Below are 23,566 nucleotides of genomic sequence, written 5' to 3' on the forward strand. Positions count from 1 at the left end.
ACCATCACCCAGGAGGGATAGAATTATTCAAATTTCTTAGCATGGTATTCAAGACCCTTCACAGTACAGACACACCCTACTTTTCAACTTTATCTCTTACTTCCTTTCAACACATGCCCAGCACCCTGGCTACCCTCAGCGGACCCAGTCCCAGACCCCAAACATGCCTCTGTGCTTCAGATCACGCTGCTCCTTCAGTCTGGAGTGCTTATCTCCTGCTTTTTCCCACAACCTGAGTCTTTCTTACCCTTGAAGGCTGCTCTTGATATGTTCTTCAGTTTCTCAGTTGGAATTAATTGCTCCTGAATTTTGCTTATCCCTAGGCAAACATCACTATTTCATGGTCTTGTATTATTACTTAGTAGTTTATATGTCAGTTTCTCCTCGATCGAAAGTTCCCTAAGTCAGGAGGGTCAGAGTATGGTGCAAACCACAGGGAATTTGGCAGTGAACATACAGTTCAAGTCCTGAGTCTACCACCAAGTAGTTATTGATCTTCAACAAGTCACTCCACTTTTTTAAACTTCAGTTTTCTTATTTGTAAATTAAGCATAATATCAACGATCTAACAGAATTTTCTAAGGATCGAAATATCACCATGTATATAAAAATGTCTGGCACATAGTACATGCTCAATAAATATTTTGTTCATTTCTGTAGCTGCACCATATCCGGCATAGTATTTTGTAGGTAGGAGGCTCTTTGTCGGCATTTGGTAACTGAATGAGTCAACATGCCCTATTTGTGATTCTAAGAATTTTTTCAAACATTCACAGGTTTGGATCTTGCAAGGGGACACAGACGCTTTACCAAACAGGTTTTACCATCACATTTATTTCTTTTTACAATAATCCACAAATGATTCTGAGAAAACAATTCCTCTCTCTTGAAACAGTACACTGGCTTGGCATCGTGAGTCTCTGTACACCTGATGCGTGAAAGTATTCTTACTCTGGCTTTGATTTATTTTCATACTGTCACTGAAGCACAGATCAGCAATGCCAGTTTTTCTAAGATAAAGATGTTCCCAATACCCAATTTGAAAATGAAGAGAATTTTTTTTTAAATTAACACACGGCAGAAACTCAAACATGGTTAAGCTCTGGCTATGATACAGGAAAGACTGGAACATCAGCTCGGCCACCGACAAGCTCTGCTGCCTGGGGCAAATCACTGACCCCTCTGGGGCTCTGTTTTTCTCTCTGTACATTGGGAATGGTAATGACAGCTATTACAGTGAAGTGTTGTCAGGATCAAATGAGATAGCTAATAGCACAATGAGTAGTACCCGGTAGTAGGTGCTCAATAAATTAATTCCCTGTCTTCATTCTTCACTACTTTTACAAAAGCATACAGCATATATACAACTCCATTATGAAGCATTTCAATAATTAAAAACTAAAGCCAGTTGTCAAAATAAGGAACACAATGGCAGTCATTTCTCTAGTCTCCTGGAATCTGTGTCAGGATTTCTTTTTCCAATTATAGTTTTTTGCTAATCTACAAAGTTCAGAAATTCTCTCTGGGACCTACCAGGCATGGTGTGAATCAGTGAGGTTCCCCTTCATCGCAAAACTGGATTTAATAAGGAAACAATAGTTACTGTGCCTTCAAAGAGACCATTTTCTATGCTAATTTACTCTCCAATGTGTTCTTTGTATAAGAAGAATGTACAAGCAGGCTTTTTCATACCCCAGTAGTAATTCTTGCTGGGCACATTTTTCAACATGCGTTATGATCGCCTAAGTTGATGTGTCTTTACATATTTATGCATGTTCCAATAATTACTATGTGTGTGTTCTGTGGGTGAAAAAAAAAATCCTATTTTAACAAACTCCATCGAGAAATAAAGTATTCTCATTTTACTGAAACGTGGTTGTTAAAAAAAAAAAAAAAAAAAAAAAAAAAACCTAATTAAATACCCATCCCAGGCAGAGGAAAAGTAGCGCCCGTCCCACTCCCTGGGCTCTTGCTTGCTGGCTTCCCCTGCATGCCTCCAGTCTACTTACGGCCACAAGCACCCGCAGACGGATTTGGAGGGAGTCACAACATAAAGTGACAAATCAGCCTGTGAAGTAACAATGACTAACGGTGACCATGAGCATCCGGCTCACCCTATGATATTCCACTGGCTGGAGGAAGCCTTTCTTGTAGACCTGGGTTCTGGACCCCTTCTCTGCCCTGAGCTTTGATTCCTGCCTGATTCCTTCTTTTGCATCTTCCTTTGAGATTATCCAGTGCTGTTTCTCACCCCCAGGAATGATACCCGATGCTAGTTTAGCCCACTCCACCTTCTGTTCAGATATTCTGTAGAATATAGTCTGATTTCTGTGCCAAGATTTTAAAATAATTCTGTTTCAATAAAGTTTTCATTACTGTGGTCTTTATTATAGAGGGAACGGACATCTGTATTTCTGGGTATGAAAAATATGAACCATAAAGCATACAACAGCAGAAAAGTAAAAAGATGTCCTAAGTTTTCTGTTTTTAAAAAGACCTAGAATTTGCTAAAAGTGATACAGTATTCTAGTCAGAAATACAGCTCAGTTTGAATGGATACAACAGAAGATTTAGAAATAAATCCTATTACTAGTATCCATTTTGGGTTATCAAGTCAACTAAGGTCTCAAGCAAAAATCTAATCTAGAAATGGCATAATTATATACACTGATGAAAAGAAGAGGCTGCTATTTGTAAAGGAATTGATTTTTTTTTTTTTTTGTCAAACAAATGATTTGAGAATTTTCTCATTCATTTTCCATTCCCTCTTAACAGGAATCACCTAATTCCTTCAGTTTCTGGGCTCCCAACATCATTCTTCCTGATCACCCTCTTTTGCTACCTTTGTCTTGGCAAACAGATGAATAGCTCACCATCTATGCATTGGCTAACATCAGTGACCACGACAATATGAGATGATATTATATAGCCAATAGGGACACATGCTTTAGTCATTCTAAAACAGGTTCAAAATTTGCTTTGATCCCCAAACATGCTAACTTCCAAGATAATAGGTTTTAAATGCCTAGTAGAAAGAACGATATATGGTGGGTGACATTTATTTTCAGATGTCTTTTTTCTGTCCCTACCACCAATCATCCTCTCCTTGCAAGGAATCTACCCCTTTATGGTTGTTCAGACTCTTACTTTTCTGTCATTTTTATAGGACGGTGGTTCCTTACCTATTTTTGTATTCTATGTTTAAATAATATCCTTGAGTGGTAGTAAAACTGTGTTCTTCAAAAGCAATAATAAATAGTTATATTCATGAGCACTTACTATGTGCTATAAAGTTCTCAGTACTTTTTATGTATTAAGTCACTCACCCTCACAATCACTCTTTAAGGAAGTTGTTTTACCTGTTTTACAGGTGAAGAAACTGAGGCACAAGTCAGTTAATGTCAAGGACAAGAGAAAAACATAGGCAGTCTAACTACAGAGCCTGTAATTTAAACCACTAAACATAAAAAAGTCAGTGTTTTTTCCTAAGTGTTATGAAGCGAGCAAATTTTCAGAAATGCTCTGTATAAAAGGGTCCCCGGGTTAAATAATCCTGGAAACATTGCACACATGGAAATTTGCATAACTCTTTGGAAAAGTAAATGATGGAGCAGTTACGTTGCAGAGAAACTGACTTAATTTTGCTTAATCCATTGCTCCTCAAACTTTGAAATCTGTTCTCATGTAGTTTCTAATAACATCTTCCAGAATTGGTATCTGTGCACAAGACTTTGGGAAAGTGTTCAGAGGTAGACTCTTACCTGTGGCACCTGAGAGATTCGGAGGTTCATGGCTGTCCCCCAGGACAAATTCAAATGAATCTTCAAAGATCTCTCCACCAAAGTGACGATAGTAAATGATGCCATTGAACAGGTCCCTCTGAAGGAAGCCAGGGACAGGATAGCCTATGGGGTCCACAAAACACCACACACTTTTATTAACAGCCTGCCAGGTATTGCGGTATATTAATATTGGATTTATCTTCAAAAGTACTCCCTGCTTAGTACATTGTATATACCCAAGGAATCTTTTTTTTTTAATTTAAGTACAGCTGATTTAAATATTGTGTTACTTTCAGGCATACAGCAGAGTTACTCAGTTATACATATATTTCCAAATTATTTTCCATTATAGATTATTACAAGATATTGAACATAGTTCCCTGTGCTGTACAGTAAATCTTGTTGCTTATCTATTTTATCTATAGTAGTTTGTTCAAGGAATCTATATTAAATGCTTTTTATCAAAGCTTTTAAGTAATTAAAAAATCTGTCTTGCTATATAGAAAATTGGCATTAGAAAAATATTTTCAAGAAACATTGATCAGCCAAGATGTGGAACACAGAGACCTGGAGCTCACCTCCTCTCACAGACATGTCACAAATACAACTATTTGCAGAACAACCAACAAATAAGACCAGGACCTACCAGAAAAGATCTACAACTAAAGACATAAGAAGGAAATAAGATGGGTAGGAAGGGCTGGGTTGCAATGTAGTCAGTCCCATACCCCCGGTGTGCGATGCACGAATGGGAGAGTAATTGCAGCTGCAGAGGCTCTCCCACAGGAGCGACAGGTCCAAGTCCCATGCTGGGATCCCCAGCCTGGGGGTCCTGCACCGGGAAGAAGAGCCCCAGAGCATTTGACTTTGAAGGCCAGTGAGGCTATTTTCAGGAGTCCCAGAGGCCTGGGGGAAACAGAGACTTCACTCCTAAAGGGCACACAAAAAATCTCACGTATTCCAGGACCCAGGGAAGAAGCAGTTATTTGACAGGAGCCTGGATCAGACCTGCCTGCTGATCTTGGAGAGTCTCCTGGAGAGACAGAAGACAATCGCAGCTCACCCTGAGGACACAGACACTGGTGGCATCCATTCTGGGGAGTTCATTCTACCATGTGGACACTGGCTCTGGCAAGCACCATCGTGAAATCTTCCCTCTACCTGATTAGGGCCAGGACCCAGCCCTGCCCCAGCCAACAGGCCTGTAAGCACCAGCACTGAGATGCCTGAGGCCAAGTAACGCACTGGGTGGGGACACAGCCTCACAATCAGCACACAGGCTGCCTTAAGACCTGCTGAGCCCGCAGCCCATTCTGGGCATGGCCCTACCCACCAGAGAACCCAGGAACCAGTTTTCCCCACCGTGGGGGGGGGGGGGCCAGCCCCACAATTCCCTAGGCCACAGCCCCACTCTCCAGGGAGCCTTCTGTAGCCCCCAGACAAGCCTCACCCACCAGGGGGCAGATACGAACCATAAGAAAACCATGCTACATAGCCTGTGGACCCTACCTGCCCACCAGTAGGCCCGACCCTGCATTGGAACCAGCTGGGCCACACCCCTCCTCTCCCACTAGCAAGGCAACACAGGCTTCAGGACACCCTGGACCCTGCACCCAACTGTGTCAGGAACTGGTCTTACCCACCAGAGATCCAGCACCAGCTCTGGGACCCCTGGGTACTGCTACCAGACTCCAGGACCCAGCTTTGTGTGCCACTGGCTTCACCTACCAGGGGGCAGGGAATAGGAGCCCCTGGACCTTGACTTTGCCCACCAGGGAGCAAGCACTAATCCGAAGGGTCCCTGGAGTTCCTCAGTCAGCTGCCTCGTAACCCAGTCACAACAACCAGCAACGAGCAGCCTCTGCATCAGGCAACCAGCTGGATGAGGGGCCCACCAAGCCTACCAGACTGCCCACATGGTCAGCCCGGCACAAAGGAAAGACTCACAGAGCCCTCAAAGGGAGAACCGAGAGCATGTTGTTCTGGTGACAAAAGGCGAGTGCACTTCTAGGACACATAGGGCACCTACAAAAGACCACTTCTGAGTGTACATGGAACATTTTCCAGGAAAGATCACATGCTAGGCCACAAAACAAGCATCAGTAAACTTTAGAAAATTGAAATCACATCAAGTATCTTTTTTGACCACAATGATATGAGACCAGAACTTAATTACAAGAAAAAACTGCAAAAAAAAAAAAAAAAAAATGTGGAAGCTAAACAACATGTTACTAAACAACCAGTGGATCACTGAAGAAATCTAAGAGGAAATTTTTAAACTCCTGGAAACAAATGGAAACGAAAACACAATGATACAAAATCTAGGATACAGCAAAAGCAACTCTGAGAGGGAAGTTTATAGAGTTATAAGCTTACTTGAGCAAACAAGAAAAATCTCAAATAAACAATCTAACCTTACACTTAAAGGAACTAGAGAAAGAAGAAACAAAACCCGAAGTTAGTAGAAGGAAAGAAATCATAAAGATCAGAGCAGAAATAAATCAAGCAGAGACTAAAAAAATTAGAAAAAAAAATCAATGAAACAAAGAGCTGCTTTTTAGGAAAATAATAACAAAATTGATAAACTTTCAGACAAACTCATCAAGAAAAAAAGAGAGGGCTCAAATCAATAAAATCGAAATGAAAAAGACATTACAACCAACACCAAGAAATACGAAGGACCATAAGAGACTACTATGAACTATATGCAAATAAAATGGGAAATCTAGAAGAAATGGGCAAATTCCTAGAAATGTGCAATCTCACAAGAATGAAGCAGGAAAAAATAGAAAATGCAAATAGCTCAATTACTAGTAATGAAATTGAATCAGTAATTTAAAAACTCCCCAAAAAACAAAAGTACAGGACCTGATGGCTTCACAGGTGAATTCTACCAAACATTTAGAGAAGAGTTAACACCTATCCTTCTCAAACTATTCCAAAAAAAATGCAGAGGAAGAAACAATTCCAAACTCATTTTATGAGACCAGCCTCACCCTGATACTAAAACCAGGTAGAGATATCATAAAAAAAGAAAATTATAGGCCAATATCACTGATGAACATAGATGTAGAAATCCTCAATAAAATATTAGCAAACTGAATCCAACCATACATTAAAAGGATCCTACACCATGATCAAGTGAGATTTACCCCAGGGACGCAAGAATGGCTCAATATATGCAAATCAACCAATGTGAACATCACATTAACAAAAGGAAAGATAAAAATCACATGATCATCTCAAAGATGCAGAAAAGGCATCTGATAAACTTCCAACATCTAAACAGATAAAACTCTCCAGAAAATGGACATAGAGGGAACATACCTCAACCTGATAAAGACCATACATGACAAACCCACAGCTAACATCTTACTCAATGTGAAAAACTAAAAGCATTTCCTCTAAGATCAGAAACAAGACAAAGATACCCACTCTCGCCACTTCTATTCAACACAGGATGGATCTTGGCTGTCTGAGACTTACCTATCTGTCCTGGCCCTGGCTTCTTCATGATGTCTCCAGCCTGTGGGGGTTTTGTGACATTGAAGAAGATGTAGTCATCACTGGAGTCCATGTCTGAAGCTCTCAGCATGGAACCCTGGATCAGCAGGGTCTGCCCCTCCTCCAGTTCAATCACAACGTTGGTTACGAGGAACGGGGGACTGTCGTCTTTGGGCAAGATGTTGATGGGAAACTTATGTCGGATGCTGTGCTGGCCATCGAATATCCTGAAGACCACAAAGTCTTTGGTGGAGTCGCTGTCGTCATGGTGATATCGAACGACTCCAGCCTGAAGATCAGCCACAGTGAAGAGAAACCCCTTGCCCCCTGATGGAAAGAGCAGAGGTGGAGCTGAATGAAAAAGGGGGTGTGGAGGCAGCAGGTTAATGAGAGCAGCACTGGAGGAGGGGTCATTAAGGAAAGTGGTTCAGCCAGTACCTCCCTCCCCTGGAAAAATCGGAGATTGTTTCGTGGGCTTTGGGGCCCCACAGACATGGATTTGGATACAGACTGGAAAACTTATTACCTGGTTGGACTTGGACAAGGTATTTAATTTATTTGAGACTCATCTATAAAAAAAGGAATAATAACACCTACTTCATACTGCCTTGTAAGGATGGGAGAACTCAAACAATACTATACCTATTATAAGTTTTAATTACTCTTCAACCCATTGCTATCACCCTACATGGCAGCACGTCTTAGACGAGTGGTCCTGAACCAGCAACATTACAAATGCAAGTTCTCAGGCCCTACCCCACACCTAGTGGATCAGAAATTCTGGAGGTGGGGCCCGGCAACCTATATTTTATCAAGCTCTCCAGGAGTCTAATGCTTGCCAAGTTTGAGAATCACTGGCTTAACGACCAAGAGCTAGATCTCTGGTATCAAATGGCCTGGGTTCAACTCCCAGCTCGGCCATGTTCTAGAATTCAGACAAGTCAACTTCTCTAAGTCTCATGTGCAAAGTGAGAATAATAATAGTACCCTGCTTCATAAATCGGACATGAGATGAAGTATGTAGAATGTTTCGCACAATATCTGGCTCAAAGTAAATGCTTAATAAATGTTTGCACTCTTTCCCACCTCCTCTGAGCCAGACCATGATGGCATTATGGGCTATGACTCTCCACCTCATTTCTACCGTATTGATAAGCACTGCTTCCCTCTTCACAAACTATTACAGTTCCTGATGGCAGGTGCCCAAATGCTCTCCCCACAGCACTGCAGTTTTATGGATTAAACATTAGTACAATGGACACTATGAGTTACTTGCCCAACAGCCACTCTCTGCTCCTTTCTCACTACTAGAAGTCTGGCTTTATTTGGAATGGCAATATGACCATTTAAAATACTCAGTTCCCAGACTCTGCTGCACTTAGGGAATATTATTTAACTTCCTAAGAAATATAATTAAATTTCCTTGTATCAGGCTCCTGGGGAAAGTTGTTAAATAGAGCAAAATTAGATGGCATAACTTTTTTTTTTTTTTATTATTCTCTCTCTTTCTTCCTTCCTTTCTCTAGTGCTGATTAGAAGCCTGGAGGTGTAGGTACCATCCTGTGACCAACAGCAGAGCAGAAAAGAGCCGCTGGTATCATGGATACAGAATACCTACCTCTAGGCAACTTGTCACAAGCAGAAAATAACTCTTGAATTTTTAAGCTGCTGTAGTTGGGTTTTCCTTACATTCAGCTGAACACCCATCCTAACTGATCCATCCGGCTTAAGCTAAACTCCCACTGTCCTGGGATTAGGTAAGAGAATTCATCATTTTATTTTTGATTTCAGAATTCCCTAATCACAAATAATGATAAATAAGAGGTCTCTTACTACTTTATAGTTAGGCAAACTAAGAGGATAATTGAATTAAATCCTCTGAGCTCACTACAAGGAATGGACTATATTATCATTAAGTATGGATATGTTTATTAGGGCCATTACCTTATTAACTATCACCCTTACAATTATAATTAAAACTATAAATTCATTTCTTTTAAACTATGGTAGCTGCTACTAATAACATAATAGCATAATTATTACTAAAGAGTTCTTTTTTTAAAAAAGGTAAGTTTTATATTTTTCAGTGCATTTCTCTGAAGCAGAGAAATGAAAAGGCTATGATTTATCTTTGAACTGAGATAAGATAATCAGTTAAGGAGTATATTTAGAAGGAGCCCTACGTGGCTCCAGAAAGCAAAACTGAGATTTAAATGATGACTCAAGTACAAAATACCACTCGTAAATGGACATCCATTGATTTGAGCATCCAAATACAAAGGCCAATGGCTCCCAGATTTCCAGATTTTAAGAATATGATAATTCATTCAGAAATGGGGCGCAAGAGGTGCTATATATACATCCTGTTAAATATGATTTGCTTTTGGAGAAAATACTTCTTGGGTTCTTCTCTAGGTTAGAAAGCTGGTCCTCCACCTCTTAGGGTAAGCTGCCCATGGTGCAGGCCACCCACAGTAACCAGCTGGACATCATGAATGCCATCATTGTCGACAATCTGAAACTGCTCCCAAGTGATGGCCCGAGACTGTCCCTCCAGGAGATTCAGACCTGCAAGAGAAAGCAGAAAAGTGTCCTGGGAAGTTCTATGATATGCCAACATACCCACTTTAACACAAGATGAATGAATTTTCACTCACAAAACTAGCTAAAAATTGTATCTTCAAAAGTTTCTTAAGAAACTAGAATTTAGCTTTTGAGTAATATTTTTACTATTAGTACTACTAACCTCAATCTGACAACTGGTTCCTTATGATATATCGTTTAGAGGCATGATGATGCCAAAAATAAATACTAGGAGGAAATAACAGATGTTACATTCACAGTGGTCTCCAGTTCAGAAATGTCCACAAGGAGTTTTTCAAAGGCAGCATTCATATATTTTAAGTGGGCAAAAGAGTCAAAAGTGCTTTTACATATAAATTATAAGAGCGTAAGTATCCCACAGGACAGAAAATTAAAGTGGCTAAATATACAAATACAGAGCTACTCAGCTAGGGGACTGTTTAATGATGTTAGGCAGGAAGTGTCTGACACTCTGTAGTAGGGGCTGTATTTTAGTCTAGACCCTAATAAGAAAGGGACCTTTGTAACTAGAGAAATTAAAGATAAAACTTCTCCTTGGACCCAGCATGCTGGAGAGAATCTGGGGAGAGAGAGCAAATGCTACTCAGAGCAGGAACACAGATTCCAGACTGAACACTCCAGTCAGAGACAGAGAGCTGTAGCATCACGAGCCATTCCCATTACCCAGCAGAGCTGGGGGTCAGCAGGTTGCAGAGACTCTTGAAAAGGAGCAAAGCCTTTTAAAGAAACAAATTGATAAAATTTAAAGACAGTGCAGTGGTGAACCCATTTTTAATGCTTCCTCTCAAATGTGCTCAGATTTCCCTGCCTCCTAACATTGACCATTTGCCTGCTTTCCAGCTGAGGCAGTCCCAAGAGGGTACCCACAGTTCCCACACAGTTGTAAAGCTCGGGCTGCCACCGTTGGCTCATTGTCTGATACTGCTGCCCTCAAGTGCCCGCAAGGGTGAAGACCAGGTTGTGGTGTGACCTTCCTTGTGACCATGGCCAGGTCTCACACCATGGGACTCAAGGAGTTTGTGCAGTGGCTGCTGAGAAGAGTCAGGTAACACAACCTGGGCATGTGGGAAGTTAACATCCAATGAGGCAAACTGACCAAGGTGAGACAAGAGATGGAAGGAGCTGACAGGCAGATTGTTCACCCTTTCCCAACCCCATCCCTGACTCTTCCCTCACAGACTGGTTCCACCTCCTTCTGGAGACATCAGCCCTACTGAGCGATCAGCTTTGTTTTCTTGTAAAGCTATGAACGGCTCCGTCACACCAAATTTTAATTTGTCACCCTTACTCTTGTTTGCAGTACAGAGTTAGTGCATGTAATCTGAGATGTATAGTATATTGAAAGATGGAAGGAAGGAAGAAATGAAGGGAGAGAGAAAAAGAGAGAAAGAGAAAGAAAGAGAGAGAGAGAAGGAAGGAAGGAAGGAAGGAAAAGGAAGGAAGGAAGGAAGGAAGAAAGAAAGAAAGAAAGAAAGAAAGAAAGAAAGAAAGAAAGAAAGAAAGAAAGAAAGAAAGAAAGAAAGAAAGAGAAATGGACAGAGGGAGAGAAAGGGAGGGAGGAGAGGAAAGAAAAAGGAAAGAAAAGAGAAAGGGAGGGAGGAAGAAGGGGGAAGGGAGGGAGACAGAGAAGAACTGAGAATGGGTAGAAGGAAGGGAGGCAGGGAAGGAAGGAGGGAGGGAGGACAAGCATGTATAAAGAATCTCTGTGGCTGGTAGTACGGGTTTTGCAGCCAAGAGTGCACAGCCGAGCACAGGACAAGGCATCGTGGGATGCGGCAGAAGAGCAAGCAATAACCCTAGAAATTTACACAGTAAGATCTTAATGGTGGTTATGTTTTCATGGTGGAGTAATGAATGATTTTTATTCATCCATTTTTATTTATTTATTTTACCTATGCATTACTATTTATTCTATTTATTGTGCTTTCCAAGTTTCCAATGATGAACTTATATTAAGTTCATAATAAATAAAATTCTATTTTAAAAAGGATTCTGATGTCCATTGTAGCCAAAGTCAGATTTGGAGCTCTTCTAACAAGCCTAGGTTTCAAAGGTGACACATACACATGTTATTAAGTCTCTATGCTCAAGAAATAATCTAATTAACATGTGATTATGACTAAACTTTAGATTATCAATTCCTTCTTTTCTCTCATTATCCCTCAAACAGAGGTAGAATAGAACAGAGAAGCAGATTATAAATCAAGGCTGCTCAACTGATTTTGTCCATCTCTACTGAAACCCACATACATACAAACACATACATGTGGTGTGTTACCCATCTGCAAGCACACACACATACAAACACACAAGCATAAGAGGTGATTCGTTTAAGCTGCCACCTGAGGATTTAAATCAGACACAGATATTTTCTGTGTTAACTGAACCTACCAACACTGCTTATGTTTTGAATGCTATTGATGGTATTAGTAGGAAAGGAAAAAGTCTTCATTTACACTCTACATTTACACCTGACCTAATATAGCGCATTATAAGTCTACTGAGAAATGAGAGGCAGTACAAAGCCTCCTCTGAAAAGAAATAAAGCAGGAGGAGCTCAAGATGGTAGAACAGGAGGATACAGAGCTCACTGCACCTGCACCTCCTTGCCCCATGAACACATCAAAAATACATTTACATGAGGAGCAATGCTCACTGGAAACGGACTGAAGACTGACAGAAAGACTCTTATGCAACCAAGGCTGTAAGAAAGATCCACATGGAGTTGGATAGGAAGGGAAGAGAAATAATCATGTTGGGACCTGCACTTCTAGGAGGAGACACAGCAGAGGAGTGTGATTAAGAAGGTGGAGATCATCCCTGGGGAGTGGGTGGTTTGAACCACATACTGGATGCCCCTGCCCTGGGATCCAACAGTGGGAGGACATGTCCCCTGAGCTGGTCTGAAAACCAGTGGGACTGGCAAGAGGGCTGAAAGAAATTTAGACTCTGCTCATGAAGAGCACATACATTTTTTTGCTTACTCTCAAAACAACACAGAGAAAGCAGACTGAAACTGCCCAAGACTCTGGCCAGTTTCCCACAACTGCCTCAGCACGTGCCCCAGCCTGAGCCAAGCACTCTTTCTTAGCTCCTGATTCTCTTCCATGCAGCTCCACACTAGGGCAAACACTGCTGCAGCCAAGGATGAAGCACAGTTTTAGATTCAGCTGGTTCAGACCCCGCATGGCACCTGTATGGGGCAAGGGCAGCCACTACCAGTGTGCACAGGGGCAGCATATCGGGAGAAGTCTGGAGCTCTGACTAGTGGCAGGATCACCCCCAGAACACACCCCCACCCACACTAAATGCCCTTTCCAGCCACTCTTACTCTGAGATGCAAATCCCCACTGGAACGAGGAGACTGCATAGTTGTGGAGGATGGAGCCGGCTTGGGCCTGAACCCCACGGCTTCTGCTCCAATACCTTGGGACATACCACTGCCCCTGATACAGAGGAGAATCCCCTGCTCACAGCTGGCTCTGGCTCTAGCTCCTCCATCACCAGCCCCAACCCCTAGAAGTTGATAGTTGCCACAGATTCTGAGGAAAGACATGACCTGTGTTCATGTGAATCAGCTCTCCCACGAAAGCCATGGGGAACATGTAGACTGTATAGGGATGCTCCCACACAAGGACACACATTTCAAGACCAAGACAGGTAACTTTCACCTAATTTCACAGAGGCAAAATGAGAAGACAGAGGATTTTATTTCAAACAAAGAAAAAGCCTAGAAAACCAACAAATGAAACAGAGGTAAACTATCTACCAGATAAAGAGTTCAAAGCATTAGTGATAAGAATGCTACCTGAACTAGGGAAAAGAATAGATGAACTAGAAAAATGGGGTGGGAGGGAAGCAGTCAGAACTTAATACAAAACTGAAATGAAAAGCACTAGAAATAATTAACTCTAGGCTAAGTGATACAGATGAATGCATAAGTGATCTGGAAGATAGAATAATGGAAAACATTCAATCAGAACAGCAAAAAGAAAAACAAATTTAAAAAATGAGAACTGTTTAAGCAACCTTTAGAAGAACATCAAGCATACTAACATTCACATTACAGGGGAAGGAGAACACAGAAAGAAAGGGGTCCAAAATGTATTTGATGAAATTATGACTGAAAACTTCTTGAATCTGAAGTAGGAAACAGGCAGCACAGAGGGCCCCAAACAAGAAGAATCCAAAGAAAACCACACCAAGACATGTCATAATTAAAATGGTAAAAGTTAAAGATAAAGAATTCTAAAGGCAGCAAGAGAAAAACAGTCACATACAAGGTACCTCCCATTAGGTTATCAATGGATTTTTCTGCAGCAACTCTGCAGACCAAAAGGGAATGGAATGATTAAATAAAAGTGCTGAAAGGGAAAAACCTATGACTTAGGTTATTCTACCCAGCAAAATTATCACTCACAACTGAAGGAGAGAGAAAGAATATCTTAGACAAGCAAAAACTAAAAGAGTACTTTTAGTTTAGCAGTACTAAATCAGTCATAAAAGCAATGTTATAGGTCTTCTCTAAGTGGAAGAGAAAAGGCTACAACAAGAAGTAAGAATCTATACAAAAGGAAAAATCCCACTAGTAAAGGCAAATATATAGTAAAGACTGAGGATCAACCACTGAAATAAGCTGGTACAAAGATTAAGAGACAAAAAATGCAAAATCAACTATAACTATAATAATCACTTAAGGAATGTAAATGAAGATGTAAAACCATTTTCACAGCAAAAACACAAAATGTGGGGGAGGAGAGAAAATGTAGGTCAGTTAGAATGTGTTTGAACTTAAATGACTACCAGTTAAAAACAAGTAGAAATAGTTATAGGTCAACATATACTAACGCCAAGGGAACCACAAATCGAAAACCTACAATAGATACATAAAAACTAGAGAGAAAGGAACACAAGCCTACCACTAAATAAAACCATCAAACCACAAGAGAACAGACTAAAAGAACAGAAAGAAACAACAAAAACAGTAAGAAAACAAGTAAATAAAGTGATAATAAGTACATATCTATCCATAATCACTTTAAATGCCAATAGGCTAAGTGCTTCAATCAAAAGTCATAGAAAGGTGACAGATTGGATAAAAAAACAAGATCCAGCCATGTGTTGCTTACAAGATTAAGGTGTTCACTTTAATGCTAAATATACACACACATTAAAAATGAAGGGATGGAAAAAGATGTTTCATGCAAAAGAAAATGACAAGCGGGGGTAGGCATACCCATATCAGACAAAACAGACTTTAAAACAAAGTCTATAACAAAAGACAAGGAAGGGCATTATATAATGATAAAGGGATCAACAGAAGGGGACATAACATTTGGTAATAACTAACACTGGATCATCTAAATATATAAAGCAAATACCAAACAAAATTAAGAGAGAAATTGACAATGACACAATAATAGTAGGCGAATTCATACTCCACTTACATCAGTGGACAGATCATCCAGATGGAAATCAATATGGAAACAAGTCTTAAATGGCACATTAGACCAATTGAACTTAATAAATATCTACAGGACACTTCATCAAAAAACAGCAGAATACACATTATTTTCAAGTGTACACAGAACATTTTCCAGGACAGATCACATGGTATGCTACAAAACAAGTTTTAGAAAATTTCAGAGGATAGATACTATATCACACATTTTTTTCCAACCAAGTATGACTAGAAATTAATTGCAGGAAGAAAAAATGGGAAAAAATACAAACACATGGAGACTAAACAACATGCTACTAAAAAACCACTGGGCTAATGGAGAAATAAAAACAAAATTAGGAAATACTTCAAGACAAATGAAAATAAAAACACAACTTCTCAAAATCTATGGAATGCAGCAGAAGCAGTTTTAAGAGGGAAAATACATGCTTACCTCAAGAAACAAGAAAAATCTCAAAAAAAAAAACCTAACCTACAACTGAACAGAATTAGAAAGAGAAGAACAAACAAAGCCCAAAGTCAGAAGAAAGGAGAAAATGATAAAGACCATAGAGGAAATGAATAAAATAGGGACCAAAAAAAAAAAAAAAAAAACAAGATCAATGAAATAAAAAGTTGGTTTTTTTTTGAAATGATAAACAAAATTGATAGGCTTTATCCAGGTTTATGAAGAAAAATAGAGAGGATTTAAATAAAATAAGAAATTAAAGAGGAGAAATAACAACTGATATCACAGATATAAAAAATCATAAGAGAATACTATTAATAGTTATATGCCAACAAATTGGACAACCTAGAAGAAATGAATAAATTTCTAGAAACAGAAACTCTTCAAAGACTGCATCAGGAAGAAACAGACAATCTGAAGAGACCAATCACTAGTAGTGAAACTGAATTAGTAATTTTTTAAAAACTGCCAACAAACAAATGTCTAGGATTGACAGCTCACTGGAGAATTCTACCAAACGTATAAAAAAGCTAAGAACTATCCTTTTCAAACTATGTCAAGAAACTGAAAAGGAGAGAACACTGCCAAATTAATTCTATGAGGTCACCATTACCCTGATATCAAAACCAGGCAAAGCTACAATAATCAAAACAGTATGATATGGGCACAAAAACAGACATAGATCAATGGAACAGAATAGAAAGCCCAGAAATAGACCCATGTACATATGGTCAATTAATACATGACAAAGGAGGCAAGAACATACAGTGGAGGAAAGACAATCTCTTCAATAAGTGATGCTGGGAAAACTGGACAGCTACATGTAAAAGAATGAAATTAGAACATTTTCTAACACCATATTAAAAAAAAAAAAAAACTCAAAATGGATCAAAGACCTAAATGTAGATCAGAAATCATAAAATTCTTAGAAGGAAACATAGGTGGAACACTCTGACATAAATTGTGGCAATATTTTTTTGGATCTGTCTCCTAAAGCAAAAGAAACAAAAGCAAATATAAACAGATGGGACCAAATGAAACCTAAAAAATTTTTGCACAACAAAGGAAATCACTGACAAAATGAAAAAACAACTTACTGAATATGCAAATATATAAATATCTCACATGACTCAACAACAACAAAAGAAACAATCCATTTAAAAATGGGCAGAAGACCTGAAGAGACACTTTCCAAAGAAGACATACAGATGGCCAACAGGCACATGAAAAGAGGCTCAACATCACTAACCAACAGAGAAATGCAAGTTAAAGCCACAATGAGATACTACCTTGCACCTGTCTGAATGGCTATCATCAGAAAGATGAATAATAAGTGTTGGCAAAGATATGGAGAAAAGGGAAACCTCCTACACTATTGGTGGGAATGTAAAATTGGTGCAGCCATTGTGAACAACAGTATGGAAGTTTCTCAAAAAACTAAAAATAAAACTACTGTATGACCCAGCAATTACACTCCTGGGTATATACCTGAAAAAAACAAAAACACTAATTTGAAATGATACATGCATCCCAATATTCATAGCAGTATTATTTACAACAGCCAAGATATGAAAGCAACCCAAGTGTCAATTAACAGATAAATGGATAAAGAAGATGTGATTTATATATACAGTGGAATATTACTCAGCCATAAAAAAAGAATGAGATTCTACCACTTCCAATGATGTGGATGGACCTGGAGCGTATTGTGTTTAGTGAAATAAATCAGAAAGAGAGAGACAAATACTCTATGTTATCACTTATATGTGGAGTCTAAAATATAAAACAAAGAATACTGAAAAACAGAAACAAACTCACAGATATAGAGAACAAACTAGTGGTACCAGTGGGGAGGGGGGAGGGTGGAGAGGAAGATAGGGGTAGGGGATTGAAAGGTATAAACTACTATGTATAAAATAAATAAGCAACAAAGAAACATTGTACAGCACAGGGAATATAGACAATACTTTATAACTTTAAATGCAGTATAATATATAAAAATGTTTAATTACTATGTGGTACACCTGAAACTAATGTAAAATTATATGTCAACTATACTTCAATTAAAAAATAAAAATAGAAAAAACAAATGAAGCAGCTTAAACTCTTCATTTCTATGCAACCTAACTTAAAAATAAGACAGTGGATTACAGACTATGCCTTCCTTCAATTCTTCTGAACAATTTGAGTTGGACACCTTTTCTCTCTCAATCCAGATGTGCTCAATATCACAAATAGTCACTTTTTTGCCTCAGTCAGTGGAAAAGGGTCTTTTGGCTTAACTCCTACAGAGGAAAGAACTTGGTTTCAGGATATACAAATTCTGGATTTAAATTTCTCAACCTGATAGTAGGAAAAACAAAACAAGAAACTCCCCCCCCCCCCAATGCCCTTAACCTGTCTGGGTTTCAGTTGCCTCATGTGTGAAATGGAAATAAAACTACCTATTTTTTCCTGACCCATACACTTTCCTGTCTTCCCTTCAGGGCTATATTGTTTGACTCCTGTATCGCACTTCACCTGTGTTCCAGGACACTCGCGGGGCATTTGTATCTGCCGTTCTGATGGAGATGAGGATGGAAATAGGTGCGCTCTTTTCAAAGAAGAAGTCATATACCTCCAGCTCCACCTGTAAATGAACAGTTGCGTAAGAACCACACAGTGACAATTTACAGCCTAAAATACCATTATTTCTGGGGTATACACTACAGATGGAGGCAAAATGAATCCAGTTTTCTGCTGCTGTCTGATCTCATTTTTGACAATGAGACCTCACTTTTTCAGGCACTAGATTTTATTCCTTAGTTCACCAGTGGTTTTACATTTTCCTCTCCATAAAAGAATTTCTTAACTTGAAATAAGCAAATATGCTAGAGACATGTCCCTCCATCTGTTCAGGAGACTGTGTCAGTCCTGCATCAGACCACTCAAGCCTCTCTCAAAGGTATAGTGTCTACAGCAGGGATTCTCCACTGGGGGTGATTTCATGGGGGACTTTTGGGAATGTCTGGAGACCTTTTTGGTCTCAGAAATGGGTATGTGTATGGGGGTATAACTGGCACCTAGTGGACAGAGGCCAGGGATGCTATTAGCATCCTACCATGACCAGGACAGCCCCTACAACAAAGAATTATCTGGTACAAAATGCCAACGGTGCTGCTTTTAAGAGATCCTGATCTAAGGCACCCATCCCACTAGACATATTATTAAATACCTAGATTTTATTTACTCTCATGAAATCCATAACTGGTAAAGTGGGGTTGTACGTTTTGAGCCTTATTATGTGCTACATATGTACTATTCCAGGTGCTGACAGGGGAGGATGAGGTATAATTCAAAAACGAAGTCACACTGCCTACTTTTGAAGAATGTGTGGTCTGTTGGAGAGGATAAGAGATAAAGCAGAGAGTACTATGTCAGCAAATGCTACATAACAAAAGAAACAGATCCAAGGGTGCCAAGAAACAGATTAAAAATGAAACTATGCTGAGGTCGGGGACACCGTGTTGGAGGTGTAAGGGAAGTGCTTACGAGGCTGAGCAGTATGAAACAATATATTATGTTCTCATGAAGGAACTTTCTTCTAAAATAAATGTAGTGCCTAATAAAGTGAATTTGAATTTTCATGCTTAAGAGAATGGACTGCCTTGGTCTCACAGCCCAGGAAAGGATCAGCTAGCTTCAGGAGCTCTGGCCACTGCTCTGTTCTCTGAAGTCCCACCCCAGGCAGCTCCCAGCCTCCATAATCTCAACAATGCATAATCTCCACTGAGAAAATTGGAAGTTACCTTCTAACAAAACAAACAAAAGTCACACATTTGGACAGGTTCCGCTTTATGATTGCATCGTACAATGCCAGGAAGTACACACACGAAGCAGCCAGAGCAGCCGTGCTTCATTTGTAAGCTTGAGGTAACACTGGAGAACTAATGAGAAATTACTTCATCATATGGAAGGAATGAGAGGTGAGGGCAGGGAAGAAAACAACAGCTGCCCTTGTCTATTATGAAGTGAAGAAAATAAAAGCAAAGGGTGAAGCCTGGCACTTACATACTGAAGTCTTTTGTCTACCCTTGAGGCTAAATGCTGAAAATGCCTAAACTAGATGGAGAGCAATCTGGTAACCCCAGGGACACTCATTTTCCTCAATAAACCTGCACTCAAGTCTGTACCAATCTCCTCATTTAAATTTTCCATCCTGTTTGAAGCAACTTGCTGGTAGGTTTTTAAGTTTGTGAAGGGTTGTTACATACAAGTCTGTAACCAGCTGTTCTCTACTCCCATTGGATACAAAACAAGAGGAGAGAGGCTGAAACAGCAGCAGGGGGAATTTAGACTAGACAGAGGACTTTCCTGACAGAAAGTGTTTGATTGTGAAATTAGATGACATTGTGGAATCTCCTATCCTGGGTTAGCACTATTAATTAAAAATTAAGAATCCAGGAAGGAGGTGCCAAGATGGTATAACAGAGAGACTCACAGCTCGCTCTCTCCCACAAATACACCAGGAATTACATCTACAGACCCACTGAACTGCACAGAACACCTACTGAACTCTGGCACAGTGTCTCTCACTTTGAAATACAGGAGGATTCTCACAAAATCCAATAAACAACAAGTTCATATCGTATAGCACAGGGAACTATATTAAATATCTTGTAGTAACTTATGGTGAAAAGAATATGAAAATGAATGTATGTATGTTCATGTATGACTGAAGCATTATGCTGTACACCAGAAATTGACACAACATTGTAAACTGACTATACTTCAATAAAAATGTATGTATTAAAAAATTTTTTTAATTAAGAATCCAAGTAAAAAATCTCTCACAAACAGAAAAGTAATACAAAAGAATTTATTAATGAAAGAATTAAAAACAAAGTCATTTCTCACTTCAATGGTCTATGTAATGCAGGAAGGCTGTCAGGGCACCAGAGTTCTCAAACTGATGAACCTGGGGCCAAATGTGGCCCTCAGAAATATTTTGTAGCTGGCACAATATGTTTTAAAATTTTAATATGTCTTCTATATTTTAAAACGGAAACTTTTAAAAATTGACGGAAGGCTGATTCACAACATTATATTAGTTTCAGATATAGAGCATAATGATTCAGTATTTTTGCAGTCTATACTCCATCATTAGTTGTTTTTTTTTTAAATTTGGGGGGAGTAATTAGGTTTATTTATTTATTTGTTTGTTAATGGAGGTCTGGGGATTGGACCCAGAAGCTATACCTTCTCCCTCCAACATAAGTTATTACAAGAAAGTAACTATGATTATACAGTATATCCTTGTTGCTTATCTACTTCATACATAGTAGTTTATATCTTTAATTGCATACCCCTAATTTGTCCATCTCCCCAACCTTCCATCCTTATCCGCTTTGGTAACCACAAGTTTGTTTTCTAGCTCTGTGTGTCTGTTTCTGTTTTTCATATATATTCATTTGAATTATAAAAATTGAAACATTTTTACCAAAAAAAATGATAGACTTCCAACTTTTCTTGACTAACGAAAGCTATAGCAATGCTGGATCCATCAGCATTCGCACATGCAGCCGTCGCTGGAGCTGAGTTGCAGCTGCATCCTAAATTGCCAGCTCCTTCTTCAGTTCCTCACCATCTCCTTCCAGGAGGCTTCACTCATTTGCATCACCTGCCTGGTTCCTCTGGGCGTTTGGGTTTGCATCCTGATTTACAGTGATTGATTCTCTTCCGAGGTAATCAATGTGCAGGCTAAGGTGAAGGCTAAGGGAAGTGGCCTTGTCAATAACTCGTAATACCAACTAGGCGAGCAGCTTTGTCTCTCTTCCTCTTACCTCATAATGTCTCCTCTCAGAATGGCTGCTGTTTGGTGGCTGATAGGCGATCTGCATGTCACTTAGATCTTTCCAGGTGAATGAGGACACCGGTCTGGTGTGATCCCACAGGTGAGTCACATAGCCCTGGAGCGGGGCTTTCGTAATGTTGAACACCAGCAAGGGTTTGGGGGTCTCATCCTCCTCACAGTCCAGAACTGACGTAGTCAAAGAGGTCAGGATGAACTGATCCACTTCCAGAATAAACATGGCCATGAATGCCGCCCTCGGACTCTGATTAGGAATGCCAGCTCTGATATAGACGGGCAACCACGCGCTCTCTGACTTTTAAAGAAGAAAGAAAAGATGAAGGGGAAACAATAAAAATGAAGCCATAACACAAGGGTTAATGGTATGATATTTAACACAAAGTCACAGCCTAGAGTGGCATCCAGCAGTGACCTGAAACCAGGCTGCACATTAGAATCATTTGGAGAGTTTTTATCACATACTGATGTCCAAGCTCCATTTCCAGAAGTTCTAATTTAATTTTTCTACAGAGCGGACTACAAAACTGGTATTTTTAAAGCTCCCTGGTGACTCTAATTTGTCTAAAGACAAATAGGTGATTTGCTGAGAAGGGGGACCCACTTTGGCATGAGAAGAAACTGTACTTTTGACTCTGTGTCCAACGCTTATGATTTATGTGACTTTAGACAAATTGTTTAACTTCTAAATCTTGATTTCCACCATCTGTGAAATGAAAGTACCAGACCCCCAGGTGTTGAGTGCAGATTAAACGAGGTAGCCAAAGTAAAGCACTATCAGTGTCTGGCACACACCACCAACCTCCTCCGGCCACACGCCCATCCACTTCCTGTCATGTGGTTTCAAAGGTGATGATGGCAGGATGAAGGAAAATGTCATTATAATTCAGTACTTAGGCAACTGCAGGATGGCTGCTCAGTTGTCCAGTTAGTTAAGACCCTGGGCCTCCAAGCGAGGAGTAGGTGACTGAAATTATAAATTTCTTGCAGCATGGGATCTGAGGTCTCAACAAGGGCTAGCAGCAGGAAGAGTCCTCATAGGAGAGACTGGCTCTCACAGAATTTGATGGTTCCATTGTTGAAAGAACCAGGCTTAATGATCATTAGGTCAGGGCCACATTAGTTCAGTACTACTGAACACCGGAACTGAACTAGGAGTTGCAATCTGTATGTAACAGAATATTAAAAATGGAGTTCTTCCTGGCTCAATCTCAACTAAAGTTCCAATAAAAGGGTTAACAGACTTCAAAGTAAACGTGAGACAGACACAATAGGAAGATTTACAAAGCAAGTTGTCTGGAACCAGTTCCAGACTCCAGAACCCTCTCCCCACTATAAGGATATAAGAGTTGTGAGAGGTTAAGAGAAAGAGATTTATTTGGAGAGAAAAGTGCTGTGTTGTGCTGAATAACCCCCTGGACAGCAACACCACACACCTCTATGAGGAGGAAGGGTGGGGCAATGCTGCATCCCTTGTCCCAGGTGTCAGGAGAGAAGTCTCCCTCGCACCAGCCTTACAGTGTGTCCTTTACAGGTGGAGCACACAGAGGGCTGATGCTGGGCTCACACCTGAGGAAGCTAAGTGGGCAGAGGCAGGAGAATAATAATATCTGTGCTGGGATCAGTCCAGAGTCCTTGTTTGTGGCAGGAAGGAATATACGAGTGTTCTCAGATAGGGAGCACATGGGACAGAGGGTTGGTCTGGGGTCATCCTGGACCCTGACCTCTAGGGTGCATCTAAGGCAAAGAATCCTAGCAGCAAGAAGCTGGAGGTAGACTTCATATACTAGGAGCTGCAGGAAGAACTGCAACTGACCAATCAGGCTAGAAATGCATTCTTCCAAGATGAGGGGGCTCCCCAGTGGGGGGGGGGGGTCTCCAGAGGAACCATGAACTTGCCCCAGAAACTAAGAAGCAGC

At 40.1% G+C, this 23,566-nt stretch overlaps 1 protein-coding gene across 16 annotated transcripts in view; it reads right to left on the minus strand.

Annotated features, from left to right (window-relative positions):
- FREM1 (FRAS1 related extracellular matrix 1) overlaps positions 1-23,566 on the minus strand; it is a 148,637-nt gene that overhangs the window by 93,658 nt on the left and 31,413 nt on the right. For 14 of the 16 annotated variants that reach the window (XM_032476389.1, XM_032476381.1, XM_032476382.1 and 11 more), the window contains 5 exons: positions 21,622-21,945; positions 18,320-18,428; positions 9,723-9,854; positions 7,269-7,613; positions 3,762-3,905 (listed from right to left, as the gene is read on the minus strand). In XM_032476389.1, coding sequence (XP_032332280.1) covers positions 3,762-3,905; positions 7,269-7,613; positions 9,723-9,854; positions 18,320-18,428; positions 21,622-21,945 — 1,054 coding nt within the window. Of the gene's footprint in view, positions 1-1,178; positions 1,191-3,761; positions 3,906-7,268; positions 7,614-9,722; positions 9,855-18,319; positions 18,429-21,621; positions 21,946-23,566 lie in introns of all 16 variants that reach the window. The other 2 variants (XM_032476392.1, XM_032476391.1) reach the window with 2 other exon arrangements.

This window comes from Camelus ferus, unplaced genomic scaffold, assembly GCF_009834535.1.
Source record: "Camelus ferus isolate YT-003-E unplaced genomic scaffold, BCGSAC_Cfer_1.0 contig732, whole genome shotgun sequence".
Taxonomy (NCBI): domain Eukaryota; kingdom Metazoa; phylum Chordata; class Mammalia; order Artiodactyla; family Camelidae; genus Camelus; species Camelus ferus.